Source organism: Hemitrygon akajei, chromosome 9, assembly GCF_048418815.1.
Source record: "Hemitrygon akajei chromosome 9, sHemAka1.3, whole genome shotgun sequence".
NCBI lineage: Eukaryota > Metazoa > Chordata > Chondrichthyes > Myliobatiformes > Dasyatidae > Hemitrygon > Hemitrygon akajei.
In genome coordinates, this window is record NC_133132.1 from 145,068,676 (window position 1) to 145,090,347 (window position 21,672).

Genomic DNA, 21,672 nt, shown 5'->3' on the forward strand with positions numbered 1-21,672 from the left:
AGCTATGCTGTAACTTATAAACCTCATTTATTTTAAGCATTGTATCAGGGATATGAAAGTATAGCTATTCCCAAGCTAGTTCCCAAAAGTCTCCAAGTAGTTCTTGTACCGAGAGTATATTTGTCCAAAGTAATTGACAGGAGCTATTCTTTTGCACTTTTGTCATTTAGTTAAAATTGTTGTGCCTTTTCTCGTGCATTGGGGAGTCCATTTTTTATGAGGCCAAGTTGCTAGCTTGATGCTCAACCAGCACAGATGGAAAGCGTGCAAGGGTCTGGCTGATTTTGAACCTGAGACCATTAGTCTTGAAGTCTGGTGCTGATGTCACTACACCAACGGCTGGCTATTTGGTTAAAATGACAATGTTTTAAATGTTTATTTGTTCATAAATTGTGTTTCAATTTCAGGATCCACACAACAACATTATTCGCACAGTTATTGAGGCAATGGCAGCGGTGTTTGGAGGAACTCAGTCACTGCATACTAATTCTTTCGATGAGGCATTAGGTTTACCCACAGTCCAAAGCTCCCGGATCGCCAGAAATACTCAGATCATCATCCAGGAGGAATCTGGCATTCCAAAAGTAGCAGATCCTTGGGCAGGTTCATTTATGATGGAGACTCTAACTAATGAGATACACGATGCTGCTTTAGAGGTTAGTTTATCTAAGAACTGTCTATAAGCAAACACATCAGTAAATTAAATGCTGTATATCTATGACTGATAATGAATTGTATTTTGAAATATTATGTGGTATTTTTTAGGAGAACAATTGGAGCCATGGAACACTGAAGGAACATATAATGTCTTATTAGGAACTTTCAAATGTATTTTTCATAGATGACAGAGAGTGATCGATGGGACTTGTTCTGACTGGAATTTAGTGACTGCTGGTGTTTCATGACTATCTGAACTGGAACCACTGCTGTGATACATAAATGCTCTGGATGAAAACATGGATGGGTTAGTAAGTTTGCAGACATTACAGAAGTTGCTAGTGGTGTGGATACTGTAGAAGACAGAGGATAGCAGGATTTAGATGAGTGCAGATATGGGGAGAGAAATGGCGGATGGGGTTTAACCTGGCTACATGTGAAGTGTTGCAGTTTGGGACATCAAACCCAAAAGGACAGTACACTATTAAGTGTTTTCAGTACACTGTTAATGGCAAGACCCTTAGCAGTGTTGATGTGCAGAGGGATCTTGGTGCAAGTTCATGGCTTCCTGAAAGTGGTTCCACGGATTGATAGTGTGGTAAAGAAGGCATGTGGTACGCTTGTCTTTATTTGTCGAGTTATGGTGTTCAAGAGTCGGGAAGTGACACTGCAGCTTTATAAAAACACTAGGTGCATCTGGAGTATTGCATTCAATTCTAGTCACCTCATTATAGGAAGGATTTTAAGGCTTTGAAGAAGGTGCAGAAGTGGTTTGCCAGGATGCTGTTTGAATTAGGAGGCATGTACTATAACAGGAGGTTGGACAAACTTGGGTTGTTTTGTCTGGAGCAGTGGAGACTGAGAGGAAGTATGATAAGGGTTTATAAGGATATGAAAGGAATAGTTAGATGGCCAATGTCTTTTCCTAGAGTTGAAAGATCTAAGACCAGAGGTAATGCATTTAAGGTGTGAGGGGATAAGTTCAGGGTAGATCTGTGGGACGTATATGGAGTAGTGGGTGCTTAGAATGCACTGTCGGAGATGGGAAAAGACCAAATACAATAGAGCCGTTCAAGAGGCGCTTAGGCACATGAATGTGCAAGAATTAGAAGAATATTGACATTGTTTAGGCTGAAGGAATTATGTTTTATTGGGCTTCTAGTTACTAATTTAGTTGGGCATAACATCATGAGCCACATGGGTTTTTCCTGTAATCGTTTTAAAGTAGGAAATCTTAAGTTAAAATTCTTAAATAATAAACAAAATGTGGGAGGTACTGAGCAGGTCAAACAGCTCTTGTTCACTATCCGGTCTATTTTGCTGTCTCCTGTACCTTCATAGAAACATAGAAAACCTACAGCACAATACAGGCCCTTTGGCCCACAAAGCTGTGCCAAACATGTTCCTACCTTAGAAATTACTAGACTTACCTATAGCCCTCTGTTTTTCTAAGCTCCATGTACCTATCCAAAAGTCTCTTAAAAGACCCTATTGTATCCGCCTCCACCACTGTTGCTGGCAGCCTATTCCACACACTCACCACTCTCTGCGTTTATATAAAAAAAAACTTACCCCTGACATCTCCTCTGTATCCTACTCCCATGCACCTAAAACATGTGTCCTCTTGTGGCAACCATTTCAGCCCTGGGAAAAAGCCTCTGACTATCCACACGATCAATGCCTCTCATCATCTTGTACACCTCTATCAGGTCACCTCTCATCCTCCATTGCTCCAAGGAGAAAAGGCCGAGTTCACTCAAAACTGTTCTCATAAGGCATGCTCCCCAATCCAGGCAACATCCTTGTAAATCTCCTCTGCACCCTTTCTATGGCTTCCATATCCTTTCTGTAGTGAGGCGACCAGAACTGAGCACAGTACTCCAAGTGGGGTGTGACCAGGGTCCTATCTAGCTGCAACATTTACCTCTCGGCTCCTAAATTCAATTCCACGATTGATCAAGGCCAATACACCGTACGCATTCTTAACCACAGAATCAACCTGCGCAGCTGCTTTGAGCATGTAATGGACTCGGACCCCAAGATCCCTCTGATTCTCCACATTGCCAAGAGTCTTACCATTAATACTATAATCTGCCTTCATATTTGACCTACCAAAATGAACAACTTCACACTTATCTGGGTTGAACTCCATCTGCCACTTCTCAGCCCAGTTTTGCATCCTATCAATATCCCACTGTAACCCCTGACAGCCCTCCACACTATCTACAATACCCCCAACCTTTGTGTCATCAGCAAACTTACTAACTCATCCCTCCACTTCCTCATCCAGGTCATTTATAAAAATCACAAAGAGTAAGGGTCCTAGAACAGATCCTTGAGGCACACCACTGGTGACCAACCTCCATGCAGAATATGACCCTTCTACAACCACTCTTTGCCTTCTGTGGGCAAGCCAGTTCTGGATCCACAAAGCAATGTCCCCTTGGATCCCATGCCTCCTTACTTTCTCAATAAGCCTTGCATGGGGTACCTCATCAAATGCCTTGCTGAAATCCATATACACCACATCTACTGCTCTTTCTTCATCAATGTGTTTAGTCACATACTCAAAAAATTCTATCAGGCTTGTAAGGCATGACCTGCCTTTGACAAAGCCATGCTGACTATTCCTAATCATATTATACTTCTCCAAATGTTCAGAAATCCTGCCTCTCGAGATCTCCATCAACTTACCAACCACTGAGGTAAGAGTCATTGATCTGTAATTTCCTGGGCTATCTCTACTCCCTTCTGTTGTCTGGCTGTCAAGTTTTGAAACTACCTTCATAAATCCCTTTTTAATCTTTTGTATAGTGTGTCATAACACTTACTGCTTTGATCAAGCTTTTCATTACCTGCCCTGAATTATTTCTTTTATTGATCACATTTCAATATAATTCCTGTAGAATGTTTACTATCTAGATGCCATAAATCCATGAGGAACTTTTGGATAGTTGAATGCACAAGATAACACATGCTTTAACATGATTGACAAATCTTAATGAGGCAACAGGATATCCTTATGTACCTGCAGACAATGACCCAATATTAACTAATCTTGATGTGCTTTTTAAGAATGTAGGTTGAAGGTTGCTGATTAACACATGGCTTTTCTAAGTGTCTAAAATTGATTAAAAGTTCATCCACAACCAGAGGGGACTTACTGCAGATAGTTACTTGATATGGGTGCATTTTTTTCACAACCCCATACCCTCCTTCCCCTCCACTCCCAACTCACCATAGCCCTTCAAATGCAAATTTAGCTTCACCAAGGATTTTGAATATACATGGTTGATGTCTTGGATCAATGTTTTTAAATTTATAAAAAGGCTCGAGTTTTCATAAAAGCCTGCTTTCTAGTAGGAAAGTACATATTTGTTCCTTTATTCATCTGAATTAATTATGGTCTTGTTGATCTGTTGCTTGGTATGACTATGTTCCCAGCCCATTCAAAATTAACCAAGTAGCAGTTTGGAATTTCTAGCCAAGACTCATTTCTTTATATAAAAATAGACCCAAGTGTCCTTATTTTGAAATGGTTCTCCTTCTTTCTGATTGCTTTCTTATTCTTTTACATAAATGAATCCAGTGCTGCTGTACTATTGAACGAAAATAGTATTTACTGGCATCTTGTCTAATAGTGCAGTTGTGTTTAATTGCAGCTTATTAATGAGATTGAAGAAATGGGAGGTATGGCTAAAGCAGTAGCTGACGGCTTACCAAAACTTCGTATTGAAGAATGTGCAGCCAGAAAACAAGCAAGGATTGACTCTGGTAAGCAAAGTAAAATCTACTAATCCATCATTTGGTGCTGAAAGAAAAATAGTGGATCAAGGGAGGGGGAAAATAGATTTTTTAAAATTTATTTGTTATTCGAAGAAGTACCGTAGATTTCGCACTACAGAGCGCACCTGATTAAAAGCCGCTGGCTCTAATTTTAGAAAGAAAATCAATTTTGTACTTGTACAAGCCGCACCGGATTTTAGGCCGCACCGGATTTTCGGCCGCAGGTGTCCCACGTTGTAATATGAGATATTTACACAGAAAGATATTACACGTGAGGATTTTTTAACTTTTAATTAAATCCATATGGTAACATAAACAAATACATATTGCAAATGCTTTTTTTCGAACCGTGCCTGTAACGCGGCTACTTTTAAATATACGTTGTGTATACTTTTTTACTGAACAACATTCCAATATCTCCTAACGACTGGTAAAAAATATATATACTGCAGCCTACCAGGAAAAGTTATTGATCGCCTTTAACTTAAAAGCAGCGTTCGCTCAGATCTAATGCCGCTCGCCCCCACCTTCCCGTTTATCGCAAACCGGTATTTCCCACAAGACGCGGCGAAACTGGGTGTGACGTCATAGCATCCCGCGATGTATACAGAAAACAAATATAGTTAAAACACTTCTAACTTTAACTAGAAATTACTAACAAATGAATTACTAAGCGAAAATATTATAAACTAAATAACTGCCATAAAGGCAGCACAATGCTTTTCTTCGAGTGTTTTCCATGTTGATGAGGGTGAGTACAAATGACTGATTTACAATAATTTAATTGTGAAAGTGCGCTTGATTTATCGTACAATTTCATTGGACCTCTGTGAACTACTCATCAATTTTATTGGTCTACTGTTACGAGGCAAAATGTTTTTGGCGGCATGAAAAAAAATCATGCATTAGCCGCACCGTAGTAAAGGCCGCAAAGTTCAAAGCTGTTCAAAATGTGGGAAAAAAGTAGCGGCTTATAATCCGACATCTACGGTAGTATTTTAACTTGTGACAATTTAGTCAATGAATATTCTAGAAGGGTTAATTTTCTATTACAATGCATCTTGTCAATTAAATTGCATATAATGCTATTTTGATTGGAATCTTAGTGTTGGTAATAGGAATTTTGTGCTGTACTTAAACATGTATTCAGCTAGCACATTAGTAGGGCCTGGATCCGTTAAATGTGTGTTTTTAACGAAGTGGAATTTCATGAAGTGTGAACGTGTATCACCACCTTGTTCTCTTTTTACTGCATGTATAAGTAACTTTGGTATTATCATTGGATAACAGTAAGAAAATATTAGATGGTATTGATAATACAGTTTGTGATAATGCCAATTATTTACATTTAAAGGCTCAACATATAATTTTGAACTCTGAAGCTGTAACTTTTACACATGATTTTCTTCTATGCATTGAGAGAGATGAGAAAAGCTCTTGGGTTCATTCAGTCTGAGTTTGCTAATCAGCCAGGCCAATTAAGGGATGGTAGAGTCAGATCTTTAATTTGCTCGATTTATCAGTTTAGATAATGAGGTGATGTTGGCGGGTACTTACTATAAATTGTTTTATACCAATACTGTTTTCAACCATTTGGATATCTGGCAACGTTGGAAAGGAAGAGGAATAGAAAAGTTTGGAGTCAATTCGTCTTTTCTACTGTACAGTTAAGGGATATATTGCTTCAGTTGTGGAGAAGGGAAATCTTTTTTGTTTGAATATCTGTCTGATTTTATTTGAAGCATTATTATGCATCCCTTAGCGAAGATATTTCCTAAAATTATTGTTCTAACTTTATAAAAGTTAGAATATAAATGTATAACAGCATTAATTCTTTTATCTACAAATGGAGATTGAGATACATAGTTTCTTTATTGTTCATGCATCTCTTCCCATTTCCTATACTCTTCCCATGACACTTTTTAATGGATTCATGTGTGTGCATTTCTGTATTATAATCCCTCAAGATTTCCATTTCTTGCCTAGTGCATATTGCATGTTTTAAAATATTGTTCCTTGACATTACAGCTTCAGCAATCTGGAGTGAAAGCTTGCTCTCACTCTAAGCATCCTCGACCTGTTTTCTCAAAGCCAACCTACCAAGCAACTGGCAAGTACAGTGGTGCTAGAAAGCTTGTGAACTCTAGAATTATCTCTATTTCTGAATAAATTTGGCCTAAATGTGATTGGATCTTCATGCAAGTCCTAAAACTAGATAAAGTGAACCCAATTAAATAAATAACACAAGAGCATTGTACTTGTTTGTTTATTTATTTGAGAAAAAATGATCCAATATTACATATTTATTGGAAGAAGTATGTGAACCTTTGCTTTCAGTGGTTGTACAACAATAACTTCAACCAAACATTTATATTATAGTAACTGTTGATCAGTCCTGCACATCAACTTAGAGGAATTTTAGGCCATTCCTCCTTACAAAACTGCTTCAACTCTGGGACGTTGGTGGGCTTCCTTTCATGAACTGCTTGCTTCAGGTCCTTCCACAACCTTTCTATAGGATTAAGATCAGGACTTGACTCAGTCATTCCAAAACACAATTTTTCTTCTTTTTAAACCATTCTGTCGATTTACTCTTGTCTTTCGGATCATTGTCTTGTTGCATTATCCAATTTAAGCTTCAGGTGACCGACTGCTACCCTGACATTCTCCTGTAAAATTTCTTTATACAATTTTGAATTCACTCTTCGTTCAACAATTGCGACCTCTCCAGGCCTTGAGGCAGTCGAACAGCCCGAAACCATGAAGCTCCTTCCACAGTTGGAATGAGATTTGGGAATTGGTGTGCAGTGCCCTTTTTCTTGCAAACATAGCAATGTGCATTTCTGCTAGGAAGTTCAGTTCTTGTCTCATCTGTCCACAGAGCATCATGGAACATCCACGTGGTCTTTTGCAAAGTTGAGACATGCGGCAATGTTTTTCTTTCTTTGGAGAGCGATGGACTCCTGTGGTGTCCTTCCATGAACACCATTCTTGTTCAGAGTTTTTCTTACAGTGGACACATGAATAGACTTTTAGTAAGTTCTAAAGAGTTCTGCAGATCTTTGGTTTTTAGTCTTGGGTTCTTTTCCACCTCCTAGCATTGCTCGTTGTGCTCTTGGTGTGATCTTTGCAGGATGCCCACTCCTAGGGAGAGTAGCAACAGTACTGAATTTCCTCCATTTTTAAACAATTTCTCTTTCTATGGGCTGATGAACACTGGTCTTTAGAAATGCATTTGTATCCTTTTCCAGCTTCATGCATCTCTACAATTCTTCTTCTAAGGTCCTCTGAAAGTTATTGTGATTGAGGCATGCTGCAAATAAACAGATCTTTCTTGAGACCCACAGGCTCTGTCAGTACCCAAACTTTGTCTTTTTAATAGGGCAGGGCACCTCCACAACCCACGCCTCCAATCTCATCTTACTGATTGGAACACCTTGCACCAAATAACTTTTGTAGAAGACATTACCCAGAGGTTCACATACTTTTTCCTACAGATACATGCAAGATGGGATCATTTTTCTCAATAAATAAATGAACAAGGATAATGTTTTTTTTGTTCATTTAATTTATCTAGTTTTAAGATGTGTGAAGATTGATTACATTTTAGGTCATATTTATGTAGAAATAGAGAAAATTCTACAGGGTTCTCAAACTTTCTAGTACCGCTGTAGCTAGGGTCATAAAGAAAGCTTTTGGTACATTGGCCTTCATAAATCAAACTATTTTGTACAGGAGATGGGATGTTATGTTGAAGCTGTATAAGATGTTGGTGAGGCCTAATTTGGGAGTATAGTGTGCAGTTTTGGTCATCTACCTACGGCAAAGATGTGTTGAAAGAGTACAGAGAAAACTTAGAAGGGTGATGTCAGAACTGGAAGACCTGAGTTACAAGGAAAGATTGATAAGGCTGGTTCTTTATTACTTGGAATAAAGATTGAGGGGAAATATGCTACAGTTATACAAAATTATGATGGGAATATATAGGGAAAATGCAAGCAGGCATTTTTCCCACAGAACCAGAGGTCATGGTTTAAGGGTGAAAGGTGAAAAGTTTAAGAGAAACTTCTTCACTTGGAGGGTCATGAGAGTGTGGAATGAGCTGCCAGCGCAAGTGGTACATGTGAGCTCAATTGAAACATTTAAGGGGTTATAAGACTAAAAATGATTGGGAAAGAGAACTTAACCTTACTATCCCTATTGAGAATTGGGATAAAATTCTTCAATTAGTTAATACATCATCTATATGTGCTAAACATTCATTAATACAGTTTAAAGTTGTGCACCGGGCTCATATGTCCAAGGATAAATTGGCCCATTTTTATTCCTATATAAATCCTATTTGTGACAGATGTCATTCTGAGATAGCATCTTTAACTCGTATGTTCTGGTTGTGTCCGCTTTTGAAAAAATATTGGAAAGATATTTTTGATATTATTTCTGCGGTATTGAACATTGATTTACAACCTCATCCTATTACTGCAATTTTTAGTTTATCAATGATGGACTTACTCCATTTATCCTCTTCCGCTTGTCGAATGATTGCATTTCTTACACTAATGGCTAGAAGATCTATTTTGTTGAATTGGAAAGAAATTAATCCTCCTATTGTATTTCATTGGTTTTCTCAAACTATGTTATGTCTAAATTTAGAAAAAATTAGAAGTGGTGTATTTGATACTTCTATTAAATTTGAAAAGATATGGAGACCATTTATTCAATATTTTCATATGATGTAATACGACCCTGTTCCAAGCCTATTTGATTTTCCAGTTTCGATTTTATATATGTTGAGAGGATCGGAGCTGACGACACTGATGATTTTGTATTTTTGTGAGATATTATAAACAGCCCTTTTTTTTCTTTTTCCATTTCTTCTTTTTCTCTTTTTTCTTTTTTGTTTTTTTTCTTATTAGTTATTAGATTATTAGATTAGTTTTTTTGCATAATTTTTTTGTTTTTTCTTTTTTCTGTTTTTTTAATTATATATTATGATATACCTAGGCTTGCCTTGTTTATTTGTATATTGTATCGACCATGAATTGGGAATACTCATTTATACTGTAATCATTGCTTATGTATTCTTTCATGTTCAGTTGAATTGTGTATGTTTGTAATCCCATTATCTATGTATCAATTTTATTTTGTTGATATTAGTAACAATAATAAAAAGATTGAGAAAGAAAAAGAAATATTTAAGGGAAGTTTGGTTAGGTGTATGAATGGGTATGGAGGCCTATGGTCCTGGTGCAGGCTGGGATGTACTGCAGGGAGTAGGCAGTTTAAATGATTCGGCACGGATTATATGGCTGAAGGTCTTGTTTCTACGCTGTAGTTTTCTATGACTCTAGCGATGTTATGTAGCTCTATGTTCAGTTTTGTTTCAGCAAAGTACCTGTGAAGTACCTTGGAGAATTGTTCTTTGTTAAAGATGCCACATAAATACAAATTGTTGTTAAATACTTTGAAGACTAGTGGCCCATGAAAAAATAGGGTCACTGACATCTATTAATTATGTCAACTAGTTCATAAAGTCATCACAAAGGAAATCCAGAGGAATGGTATTTGCTGTTGATTATTTTGGTGTGATAAACAAAGCCTTTGAATTTTTAAGGCCTTTGGCATGCTGTCTATTTATAGGTATTGATTGTTATTTTATACAAAACAGTGCAAAGAATCAGAATGAAGGTCAGTAAAAATAAATTTCCTTGTAAGGTATTGTAAAGTTAGTTTCAAAGCCTGTTGTAACACAAATGAATTTGAGGCTGAGATTTGAACACTAAAACCTGTCGTTTTCATATAAAATTAAGAATGTTATGCTCTTTTGAGAAGTAACTTGAATTTTGCCTCTTACTGTTTCCTAGGTGCTGAAGTAATTGTAGGAGTAAACAAGTACCGTCTGGAGAAAGAGGAGCCTGTAGAAGTGCTAATTATAGACAACACTGCGGTGCGGAACCAACAGATTGCAAAACTAGAAAAGGTAAGAGTCCAGTGTTGCTGCAACTATTGCATAATCCTGAGAAGTAGTTGCTTGCTATTCATCATGGATAATAGTTGCAAGTTCAAGCCATGAGATTCTACCAAAACATGCTAAGATTTGATCATTTACAAAAGGTTGAGACTTGATTGCTGTATGCTGTGGTACTGAACAAATTAATTCTCATTGTGCTAGCTTTGTTCTGAAAATTCACGTGTTCTAGAAAGCAGGTTGTTTCATATTGATCTTTTGAGTCTAAGGGTGCAGTTTGCTTCATTTGCTTTGTTTAAAGATAGTACTATAACTTAATGGCAATGATGAAAATCTCATCTAAGAATTATTTAAACATTGTTAATGCATTTCAAATATATAGCAGTTTCAACTTTTTTACATTGTAGCTGAAAGAAAAATCCATTCCATTTCAGTCTTTGGATTTGTTTGGATCACAGAAGATTAAATCTTTTTTAATGTTTAAGTATTTGGCTTTGAAATGAAGCATCATCTGAAGTGTCTCGTGATCAATTCATTTTTAAAAGTTACTATTGAATAGGCTTCCACCAATATCTTGGACAGTGAAAAAAGAATTGACTTAATTAAAATAAGTGCCTTCATCTCAATCCTATTCTCTTTGCCAGTTTACCTAAATTTGATTACTAACTCACTCTATCAAAATTGGTGTTATTTCTAAATAGGTATTATATATAGCCTTAACCTTTGAGAGAACAATTATGATTTCTCCATGCGGAGCAGGTGCAAGGCAGTGGCCACAAACTAGATTAGGTGCAGTTGTTGAAACTTCCAATCTATAATTCCTGCTGTTCCATGACTGGATGATGCCATATCTAAATATTAACTTCTGTTGGATCATGGTCATTTGAAAAAATGAATTATGAGCCTCTTGTAAGGCAAGTATGTTTTGCTTCAGACTTGGCTCCAAAAGAACCTGAATTTTCACCTCCTTAAGATGAAATGCCTTTGACACTGTGCTTTAATGCAGAAAATACAAGTCCATGTTGTCCAAATGTTAAATTGATTGCTGGTGGGTTTAAAACTGTCAATAATCTTCTGCCTTCTCACCCTAAAGATCTGTTACACTTGCAAAATCTGCTAACTGTAACATAAATATGTACATTTTCCATGGAAGAAGGGTAAGGATGATCTAATCCTGACCATGTCTTAAGAACAAGAGGTTTTTTTTTACTCTGCAAAGGTATCGGCAGGTCTTTTAGCTTTTGTTGAAATTCTACCTCTATTCCCATTAATTAGCTTGATATATATTAGAGTTGGAACAGTGCATTCATTTTGAGAAGAAAGCTTATAAGCTAAAGAGTATTTAGCTTATAATTATTTGTTTGAAATGGATAATTGATCTGGGTTAGGAAGCCCTTACACATGATTCAAATGGTACTTTACTTCAACTTAGTTAAGAGCATCCAGAAATCAAGCAACAGCTGAGAAGTGCTTGAGTGCCATTACTGAATGTGCACGCTCAGGACAAGGAAATCTACTGGCGTTGGCAGTGGAAGCTGCTCGTGAAAGGTAAGGCACAGCTTCCTTATTTGAAAATGAATAAATTGTCTGGTGGTGTACTTCATGGAATTTAAATGCATCTTTGTCTTGCAACCTTAATAATTTTTGTGTTCTTACATCCTTCATTGCCCATCTAACTGAGAAACCTACTCAAATATTGAGTTCCACCCTTCCTCCCTTGAGCCCTTTTTGCATGCTGAGTAGGGCATGACAGGCATCATTTAATCTGTATTTTTCTTTGAAAAAGTGATCTGTCTCACTGAAAAGAGGATGGACACGTTTTCCTTAGGACAACTCATTTTACGGGTTACTTTGAATTGCAGTTATTTTATATATGGTTGTTCTTCAGTTTTCAACCAAAATTGATGCCATACCAATAGAATATCCAGGTCACCCTGAACAAAACAATTGTGAAAAGGCCTGACCAATCATCTGCAAACTATATGACTGACAATACCATTAACATTTCCATCCTGTAGAACATTTGGGGGGCGGGGGGGGGGAGACTGAAAATGGCTTTAACATTCAATCTTAGATTGGAAATATTTCATACCACTAAGAGAAAATAATGCGAAGGGGAGAGAAAATTCTTTGTGATGGTTATTACTGAATGTTTTACAATTGCCCATGAGTTTTATTAATTTATACCCTTTTTGATTCTTTGAAATTAACTTCAGTTTCAAAGGTGAGAATTTGGACCGTGTTCACTATGATTTATAATGTTTAGTTTAAACACAGAAGAAGTACACAATCTGGTGATTCTGATGGTTTTATTTTCTAAATTAGATTTGGACTTGAATCACTTTGATATAGAATTATTTTATCTATTCACCAACCTTGACTACTTTAACTGTTATATTGTGTGAGTTAAGTCTTAACATGTACTATCAATGTATTAACTTTTTTATTTAGATGTACTGTTGGAGAAATTACAGATGCAATGAAAGTAGTGTTTGGTGAACATCAACCTAGTAATCGCATGGTGAGCGGTGCATACCGTCATGAATTTGGTGACAACGAAGAAATGTCTATGGCGATGAGCAGGTGAGCCAGAAAATCATAGCTCTGCAAAAAAACTATTCTTTTTGGATATGGTTCTTAATACTTTTATTAAATTTGCTAAACTCTCAGTATTAAACTTGTCAGTAAATGTAAATTTCTAAATTTTTGGTGTGTCAATAAGTGTTAGACTTGAATTGTTCAATTCCGTTTGGAAGTTTGAGAAAGGGAATTGGTATCGGGAATAACAGCCTTAAACTAACTTAACCCATGTGCAAAAAAACTACTTTATCAATTCCTTTTGAAATTAGTTTGCATAAAGATTTAACTATTGGAATCTGAAAGTTCTGATAAATCTGCAGGGCACTCCATGAAAATCTAGTTTGCTGATCTAATACAGACATGCAAATGAATACATAATCCCTTTTTAAATATTCACAAACTTGTCTAATATATTGTAATCATGATTTACTAACAAGATTGTTTGGATGTTTTTATTATTTAGAATTGAGAAGTTTGCTAAAAATGAAGGTCGTCGACCTCGTCTGCTTGTTGCTAAAATGGGTCAAGATGGGCACGATCGAGGAGCAAAAGTTATTGCCACAGGATTTGCTGATCTGGGTTTTGATGTGGATATAGGACCCTTGTTTCAGGTAGGTTAATCAATACTAATAAAATTTTAACTCATAAATTGAAGCAGGGTGATACTGTTAAATTGGGATTCACTTTTCCTGAGGGTGGAGGATTTGACGAACGTTTACTTAGATGAATGTGAGCTGGTCTGAGGCACATGTAGAGGAACAAATGCATAACATTCAAGAAAGAGTTCTTTTAAAAATGCAAGATTTCACATGATTTCAGCCAGCTGACAAAGGTATTTGCAGGGTACTAATTCATACCACAATGGACTGTTTTGCTTCATTCTTTAATATTTAGTTATTTCTGTTGCATTAACCCCAATTTACTTAAGTTCTCACATAACCAGAAAGTTATGTATTTAAAATATTTATCTATACAAACTCACGCTGGGTAGTGATGGGTGTAATTGATGTTTGTCTTTTTATTTTATAAATTCCAGACTAATTGTTTGTAAAGGTTGAGACCAGTAACAAAGGATTGACAAGAAAAACTAATTGTCAAGGCTATGGGCATGGAAAGAGGGGAGATCACAAATCACAAGTCCATTTTCAAATCTCATATTTTAGCTGAAACTGATGTAGAAATATTATGTTTTTTAAGTAGTTTATCTGTAAACAAATTTTTGAATTAAGCAAAAAAAGGAGAAAGAAGTCTTACTTTCACAGCTAACTATGGGACAAGCTATAGTATCAGAGCAAAATGGACTATGAAGGAAATCAAAACTTAGATTTTATTGAGAGGACTGTTAATTATACATTCATTCTCAAATTGTGCAGATTAGTTTCAATTTGAAAAAATAATGTAGCATTTATTTTCAAAGATAGTATTAGTCAAATACCAATAGAACTTGAATAACAGATTCAATCTTACTAGTTCAGCTTCTGGCTCACTATGTAACACTTACTGTTCATCTTGTAGGATCCAGTCCCCAAACTCACTTTAACATATCAGATGTCCCGTGGAAAATTTATAATAATATGTTGGCATTACTAGAATTAACATCCAAGAGCCCAGTACATCTGCTATTTCAACACAAGACCTGAGCACGCCAAATTATTGGAGTTTCCCTGTAATAGTGAGGAATAAGCACGATTCTCTGAAGGTCTATACCAAAGGCAACATGCTAACCATTCCAGAGCAATGTTGGATTTTTATTAAGACCAGAATTCATACCAACAATCTTCTGAATTCCACTGTAGGTATCAGAATGCAGTCAGTGATAATCACTGGTAAGATTATCTTACAAACTTGGTTATAAAAATGAAAATATAATCCGTGTACAATTCATTTCAAATGTTAATTGAAAGACAAACTCATTTCAACCTTACAAACTGTCATTGCTTTATTTCTAGACTCCTCGGGAGGTAGCACAGCAGGCAGTGGATGCAGATGTGCATTGCGTTGGTGTCAGTTCTTTGGCAGCTGGCCATCGAACTCTCGTGCCAGAATTGATAAAAGAGCTTTGTGATCTTCAGCGCCCTGATATTTTGGTCATCTGTGGTGGTGTAATTCCTCCTCAGGTACAACATTTATGATGTAATCTCAGGTTTTCTCTTACTGTAGTTATCATTATTGAATCAAACTTACCTTTATCAAGATTCCATTAACCAGTGGGAACAAAATTAGGCAGTGTTCAAACTAGTAAAATTATTCTATCTGGCTTTATTTGTGTCCATTTAGTAATAGCTAAATAAAGGTAACTTTCCTGTTTCTATCTACGATGTGGAAATGTGAGTTTTCTAATAGTTATACTTCAAGTGGAGGCCTTATGGACTAGAAGAGAAGATTTAATGCAGATTTGTTTACTAGAATGTGTGTCACAAACCTATGTTGGAATCTTGTCTACTTTAATCCATGTATTAAATGATTATCAGGAAGTTGGGTTGTAATACAAGAAAGATTTAACAATCAAATGGCACCCTGCCAATCCCAAATCTGCAACAATTATTTAATTAAAATTATAATACTTTTTTTGTATCATTTAGAACTTGTCTCTTTTTATAACTTTTTTAATTGAACTTCCAAGAGGCTAATTGTCCTTCAGTACCAGCCAGGTCCCTCAATAATTTGGTTTTTCTTAAGTCACCCTGAATTATTGCAATCTTCAGATCATCAAATCAGTTTTTTGTAATCTTTTAATTTTCTTTTGCTTTTGATGACATCTACCTACTACTGTGTTTGAGTCTGTTAACACAGTAGTGTCACATGAAGGGCATATTTAGCTTTAATTGTTTAGAAAATAAATCAGAAGCAATGTTAGAAAATAATACATGTTATTTATCCTGCTGGTCAAATAGGAGAAGTGTGGATAACAATGTGAAACAGTGCTTCTAATCTGGCATAACCAATGATTAGGCCAATTTGGAAATTCTAAGGCACAATTCCCAGTTGGTAGGAGTAGCGTGCATATGCAGACACACATAAAAGTATGAAAAATAGAGCTGAAGTCTTAGCAAATTTAAGTATATGACTCAGTGCCCTGCAAAAAGAACCTGTCCTACTGTTTTGCATAGCCTTACATTATTGGGGGGGGGGGGGGGTCTACATTCCAAAACATATTCTATGCTCTAAAACACATTGGATGTTGAAATCTGAAGCTCAGTAAGATTTGGGTTCACCATCATTGATGTCTAGTTAGGATTACAGGAATCATTGGTTGCCTTGGTCAGCAAATACAGTACATTATAATCGTGGAACTAGTTTATGATTAATGTTTCTTTTTAGGCATTTTAGGTGTTTGATAAATCTTTCCATACAACACTAGGTAGAGGAGCACCACTCATACAAAAGTAAAGTGCTCAAATGCTGGCAAATATTCTTCTTCTAAATTTTATTTAATTAAATTTTTAAATGATTACAAGTGAAGAAAAAAGGATATGTGACCCTTCCCCCCTCCCCTTAATCCCTCCCCCCTAACTACCCTATATAAAAAAAAAATTAAGAAAGAAAGAAAAGAAAGAAAGAAAGAGTGCCTGGTTGTTGGAAGGTCTCCACATGCTCCATGGAGTTCTTAATAACTTTAGTATATGTATTTATTTCTTTCCCCAAGTAGCCATTAATTTTCTCTTCAGAGCACCTATATATTTAATCCTGTCTTTTGTAAATAAGGGCCCCAGATTTTCAAAAATGTTTCATATTTATGTTTCAAGTTATAAGTAATTTTTTCTAATGGAATACAGCCATAGATTTCTTTTTTCCAACAATCTATACTTAAATATGTATCTGATTTCCAAGTAATTGCAATAGCCTTTTTGGCTACAGCCAGAGCAATTTTTATAAATTCTTTCTGGTATTTATTAAGTTTGAGTTTTGGTTCAAAACCAGGCAACTAAACAAGGAGTCCATAAGTCAAGACAAAAATGGGAAAGTGATTTGAATATTAAAATTGAAGAAACAAATTGGTCAAGACTGTGTCTTGACAGTATGACAAATACAATAAATGTTCGGTTATTAGTGCAATATAATTTTTTACATCAATTATATATTACACCACAAAAAATAAATAAATTATATCCAAGTTTATCTGATCAGTGTTTCCGATGTAACCAAGAAACTGGTACATTTTTACATTCTACATGGTCTTGCTCTAAAATTCAACCTTTTTGGACAAATTTAAGACTTTTATTGGAACAAATTACGGGAGCAAATATTCTCAAAGTTAAGTCAATTATGTATAACTTGTATTCAGTTAATACTATCCTTTAAATCCTCCAGGATTATGAAGACTTGTTCAAGGCAGGTGTTTCCAGCATCTTTGGCCCAGGTACTAGAATTCCTGTTGCTGCTGTACAGGTCCTTGGTAACATTGAGACAAATTTAGTCAAGAGGCAGCAATCATTGTGAACATCATTGAGCATGGTAATGATTTTGTTCACTTGAAGCTTGTTTTTCTGTAATGTCAGTCAAAACTTTTGCCTACAGTACTTTCTGGGAAAGTTTGTATTTCATCCATTTTCTGTACTTGTTAGTTTACTTAATGGACTTGCATTCACTAGTGTCTCCTCTTATTGGAGCAAGCTGAGATCACGTTGCAAACTGAAGATAATTTAAACCAAATTTCCATTATGTATGATTGAACTGTATACAAATAAAATTAAAATGAGAATTTCTATTTTACTTTGTGTACATTATTTCCTCAAAGACATTACTTGTTCCTCCAAAATGCTTTTTCATTAATAAAGACACAATATTTAGCAGGTCAGGCAGTGGCTTGGAAAGCCCAAACGTTTCAGGTTCACTAGAACATGGGAAAACAAGTTTTTAAAAAAAAAGCCTTCAGCTGTAGTTAATGAAGTAGGGGTCTGCAGAAAAGGGAAAAAAGATTCTTGATAGGTGAAGGGAGTAAGTGCTTTAGAACCAAGGTATGTCCAGGGAAGGTGAAAATAGGAGGTGAGGAATACAATTGGAAATTATCAATGAAACTAAAAAAGCTGAATGCAGTTAAACTGAGATACCACAGCCTCTACAACCTCTCCACAAACTGTTCTGGAACTCGTTACTATCTCCCTGCAACTCTAAACTACGCAGTGGGGAACTAGGGTGCCAGGACAATTAGTGGAGAGGTTGAGGAGGCAGATGTTGGTATGACCCCAAAGTTAGGAAACAATGTTCAGCATGGTGACTAGTGTCCTGAGCCGCATATATTTCAGTGCAAGAAGTATTGTACGAAGGGTGGATGGTGGTGCTGAAGATGAGGTAGCTGGTTTAGAGGCAATATGTAGTGAAAGGAGGCTGTTGATAAAGCAAAATTGCAAAATCAAAGGGTGAATGCAGGACTGAAGGTGTTATATTTGAATGCGTGTATTAAGGTAAATAAATAAGGTAGATAACCTTGTAGCACAGTTGCAGATTGGCAAGTGTGGTTTTGTAGACATCACCGGATTATGGCTGAAAGAAAATTATAGCTGGGAGCTTAATGTCGAAGGATGTACATTGTATTGAAAGAACAGGCAGGAAGGCAGAGGGTGCACCATTGCTGTTGGTAAAATAAAATAAAATAAAATCATCAGAAAGTGGGTCAGAAGGTATGGAATTATTGTGGATAGAACTCAGGAACTACAAGGGTAAAAAGATCCTGATGGGAGCTATATACAGACCCCTAATCTGTAGTAAGGATGTGGCTTACAAATTACAATAGGAGATAGGACATGCAAGTCTAAAAGGACAACGTTACAAGTCATGAGGGATTTCAATATGCAAGTAGATTGGGAAGATCAGGCTGGTGCCGAATTACAGGTGGAATTTCTAAAGTGCATATGAGATGGCTTTTTAGAGCAGCTTGTGGTTGGACCAGTTAGAGGATCAGCTATTCTGGATTGGGTGTTGTGCATTGAACCAGAATTGATTAGAGAGCTTAATTTAAAAGAACCCTCATGGAAAGAGATCATAATATGATTGAATGCACCCTGAAATATGAGGGAGAAGCTAAAGTCAGAAGTATCAGTACTACAGTGGAGGAAAGGGAATTAGAGAGGCATATGAGAGGAGTTGGCTAGAATTGATTGGAAAAGAACACTGGCAGGGATGACAGCAGAACAGCAATGGCTGGAATTCCTGGAAGCAATTCAGAAAGCACAGGATATATGCATCTCAAAGTGGAAGTATTCTAAAGGAAAGATGACAACCATTTGCTAACAAGAGAACATAAAAAACAAAGGGAATGTAACTTCGTGTGAAGTTAGAGGATTGGGAAGCTTCTAAAAACCAACAGAAGGCAAGTAGAGTCATTAAGGTAAAGATGGAATATGTAAATAAACTAGCCAATAATATTAAGGAGGATACCTAAAGTTTCTAAAGCTACATAAAGTGTAAAAAAAGAGGCGAGGGTGGATATTGGACTGCTGAAAAATAATGCTGGAGAGGTAGTAATGGGGGACAAGGAAATGGCAGACAACTGAATAAGTATTTTGCATCAGTCTTCACTAGGGAAGACACTAGCAGTATGGTATTAGGCATCATGAAGTGTGTGAAGTTACCATTACTAGAGTGAAGGTTCTTGGGAAATAGAGGTCTGAAGTTAGATAAGTCACCTGGCCCAGATGGTGTATACCGCAGGGTTCTGAAAAGGTGGCTGATCAGGTTGTGGAGGTGTTAGTAATGATCTTTCAAGAAATCACTAGATTCTGGAATAGTTCTGGAAGACTGGAAAATTGCAAATGTCACCTCACTTTTCAAGAAGGGAGAGACACAGAAGAAAGGAAACTATAGGCCAGTTAGTCTGACCTCAGTGGTTGGGACGATGTTGGAGTCGATTATTAAGGATGAGGTCTCGGTACTTGGAGGCATGTGATAAAATAGGCCGTAGACAACATGGTTTCCTCAAGGGAAAATCTTGTCTGACAAATCTGTTGGAATTATTTGAAGAAATAACAAGCAGAATTGACAAAAGAGAATTGGTTGACGTGTACTTGGATTTTCAGAAGACTTTTGACGAGTTGCCACATGAGGCTGCTTAATAAGCTGCAAGCCCGTGGTACTATAGGAAAGATTCTAGCATAGATAAAGCAGTGGCTGATTAACAGGAGGCAAAGACTGGAAATAAAGTGAGCCTTTTCTGATTGGCTGCCAGTGACTAGTGGTCTGTGTTGGGACCAATTCTCTTTATTTTATATGTCAACGATTTGGATGATGGAATTGATGACTTTGTTGCAAAGTTTACCACTGATATGAAGATAGATAGAGAAGCAGGTAGTTTTGAGGAAGTACAGAGGCTACAGAAAGACTTGAATAATGAGCAAAGAAATGGCAGATGGAATAGAGTGTTGGGAAGTATATGGTCATGCACTTTGGTAGAAGAAATGGTTTGGTTTGATATTTTGGTTGACTATTTTCTAAATGGGGAGAAAATTCAAAAAAAAAAACCTGAGGTGCAAAGGGACTTGGGAGTCCTTGTGCAGGATTCCCTAAAGGTTAAGTTGCAAGCTGAGTCTGTGGTGAGGAAGGCAAATGCAATGGTAGCATTCATTGCAAGAGGACTAGAATATAAAAGCAAGCAAGGATGTCATTTTAAGACTATAAAGCACTGGTGAGACCTCACTTGGAGTATTGTGCGCAGTTTTACCCCACCATCTTAGAAAGGATGTGCTGAAATTGGAAAGGGTTCAAAGGAGGTTCATGAAAATGATTCCAGGATTGAATGGCTTGTCATATGAAGAGTGTTTGAAGGGTCTGGGCTTGTATTCACTCAAGTTCAGAAGAATGAGACATCATTAAAACCTATTGAATGGTGAAAGGCCCTAATAGAATAGATGTGGAGAGGATGTTTCCTATGGTGGGGAGAGTCTAAGACCAGAAGACACAGCTGCAGAATAGAGAGGAGTCCCTTTAGAACAGAGATGAGGAATTTCTTTTGCCACAGAGTGGTGAATCTGTGGAAGTCTTTGCCACAGGCAGCTGTGGAGATTGGGGCTGAGAGGAAAATGGTGAAATGGCAGAGCAGACCTGATGGGCCAAATGGCATAATTCTGCTCCTATATCTCATGGATTATAATGTACGTTAGAAAATGAGATATTTGAGCTTGCCTTTTCATTATAATAGTCCAGTTTAACAGAAACATTGGCTTGCTACTCTCATAACTTACTATGCTTTCAAATAATACCACCACTCTGTACTATAAATTACATGGAGTGTTTTGAGATCATTCCTATTATGCAAACATAACACCAAATCTAGCTTACTTTAAAATCTTCAAATACTCCATGCTGGTTAAAACTTCCATTTCTTCATTTTCTTCTCTAAATTTTTTGACAAAATGTTACTTTATTTGCTTTCCTCACATCTTCCTTTCTTCCACAATTTGTTAATGAATTGCATCACCTAACTTATACACTTAACTGTACTATAGTGTCTTAGTTCAGAACATTAAAGTTTCTGTTCTTTTAAAAAAAACATGCACTGGCACCTTCAAAGCTAAGCGAAGGTGGGATATACATTTAAAATCACTTGTAAAGGTTCTGTGATAATGTTCAACTACAAATTCTGGCAGTCTGAAGCAACTGGTTAGTTAAACAACACACTTCATACATTTCACTGGCAGCAAAATACAGGTTGCAGGTTATTTAACTATCAAGGATTAAATAGTTAA

General features: G+C 36.6%; 1 protein-coding gene across 3 annotated transcripts in view; it reads left to right on the forward strand.

Moving 5' to 3' along the window:
- Positions 1–21,672, forward strand: part of mmut (methylmalonyl CoA mutase) — a 41,405-nt gene that overhangs the window by 10,235 nt on the left and 9,498 nt on the right. For 2 of the 3 annotated variants that reach the window (XR_012100324.1, XM_073057199.1), the window contains exons 5-12: positions 408–656; positions 4,320–4,431; positions 10,308–10,423; positions 11,844–11,959; positions 12,863–12,994; positions 13,455–13,602; positions 14,941–15,108; positions 17,303–17,446. Coding sequence is in view for 2 of the 3 variants with exons in the window: in XM_073057199.1 (XP_072913300.1) it covers positions 408–656; positions 4,320–4,431; positions 10,308–10,423; positions 11,844–11,959; positions 12,863–12,994; positions 13,455–13,602; positions 14,941–15,108; positions 17,303–17,431 (1,170 nt within the window). In the remaining variant the exon portion in view is untranslated. Of the gene's footprint in view, positions 1–407; positions 657–4,319; positions 4,432–10,307; positions 10,424–11,843; positions 11,960–12,862; positions 12,995–13,454; positions 13,603–14,940; positions 15,109–17,302; positions 17,705–21,672 lie in introns of those variants that run through there. The other variant, XM_073057198.1, reaches the window with a different exon arrangement.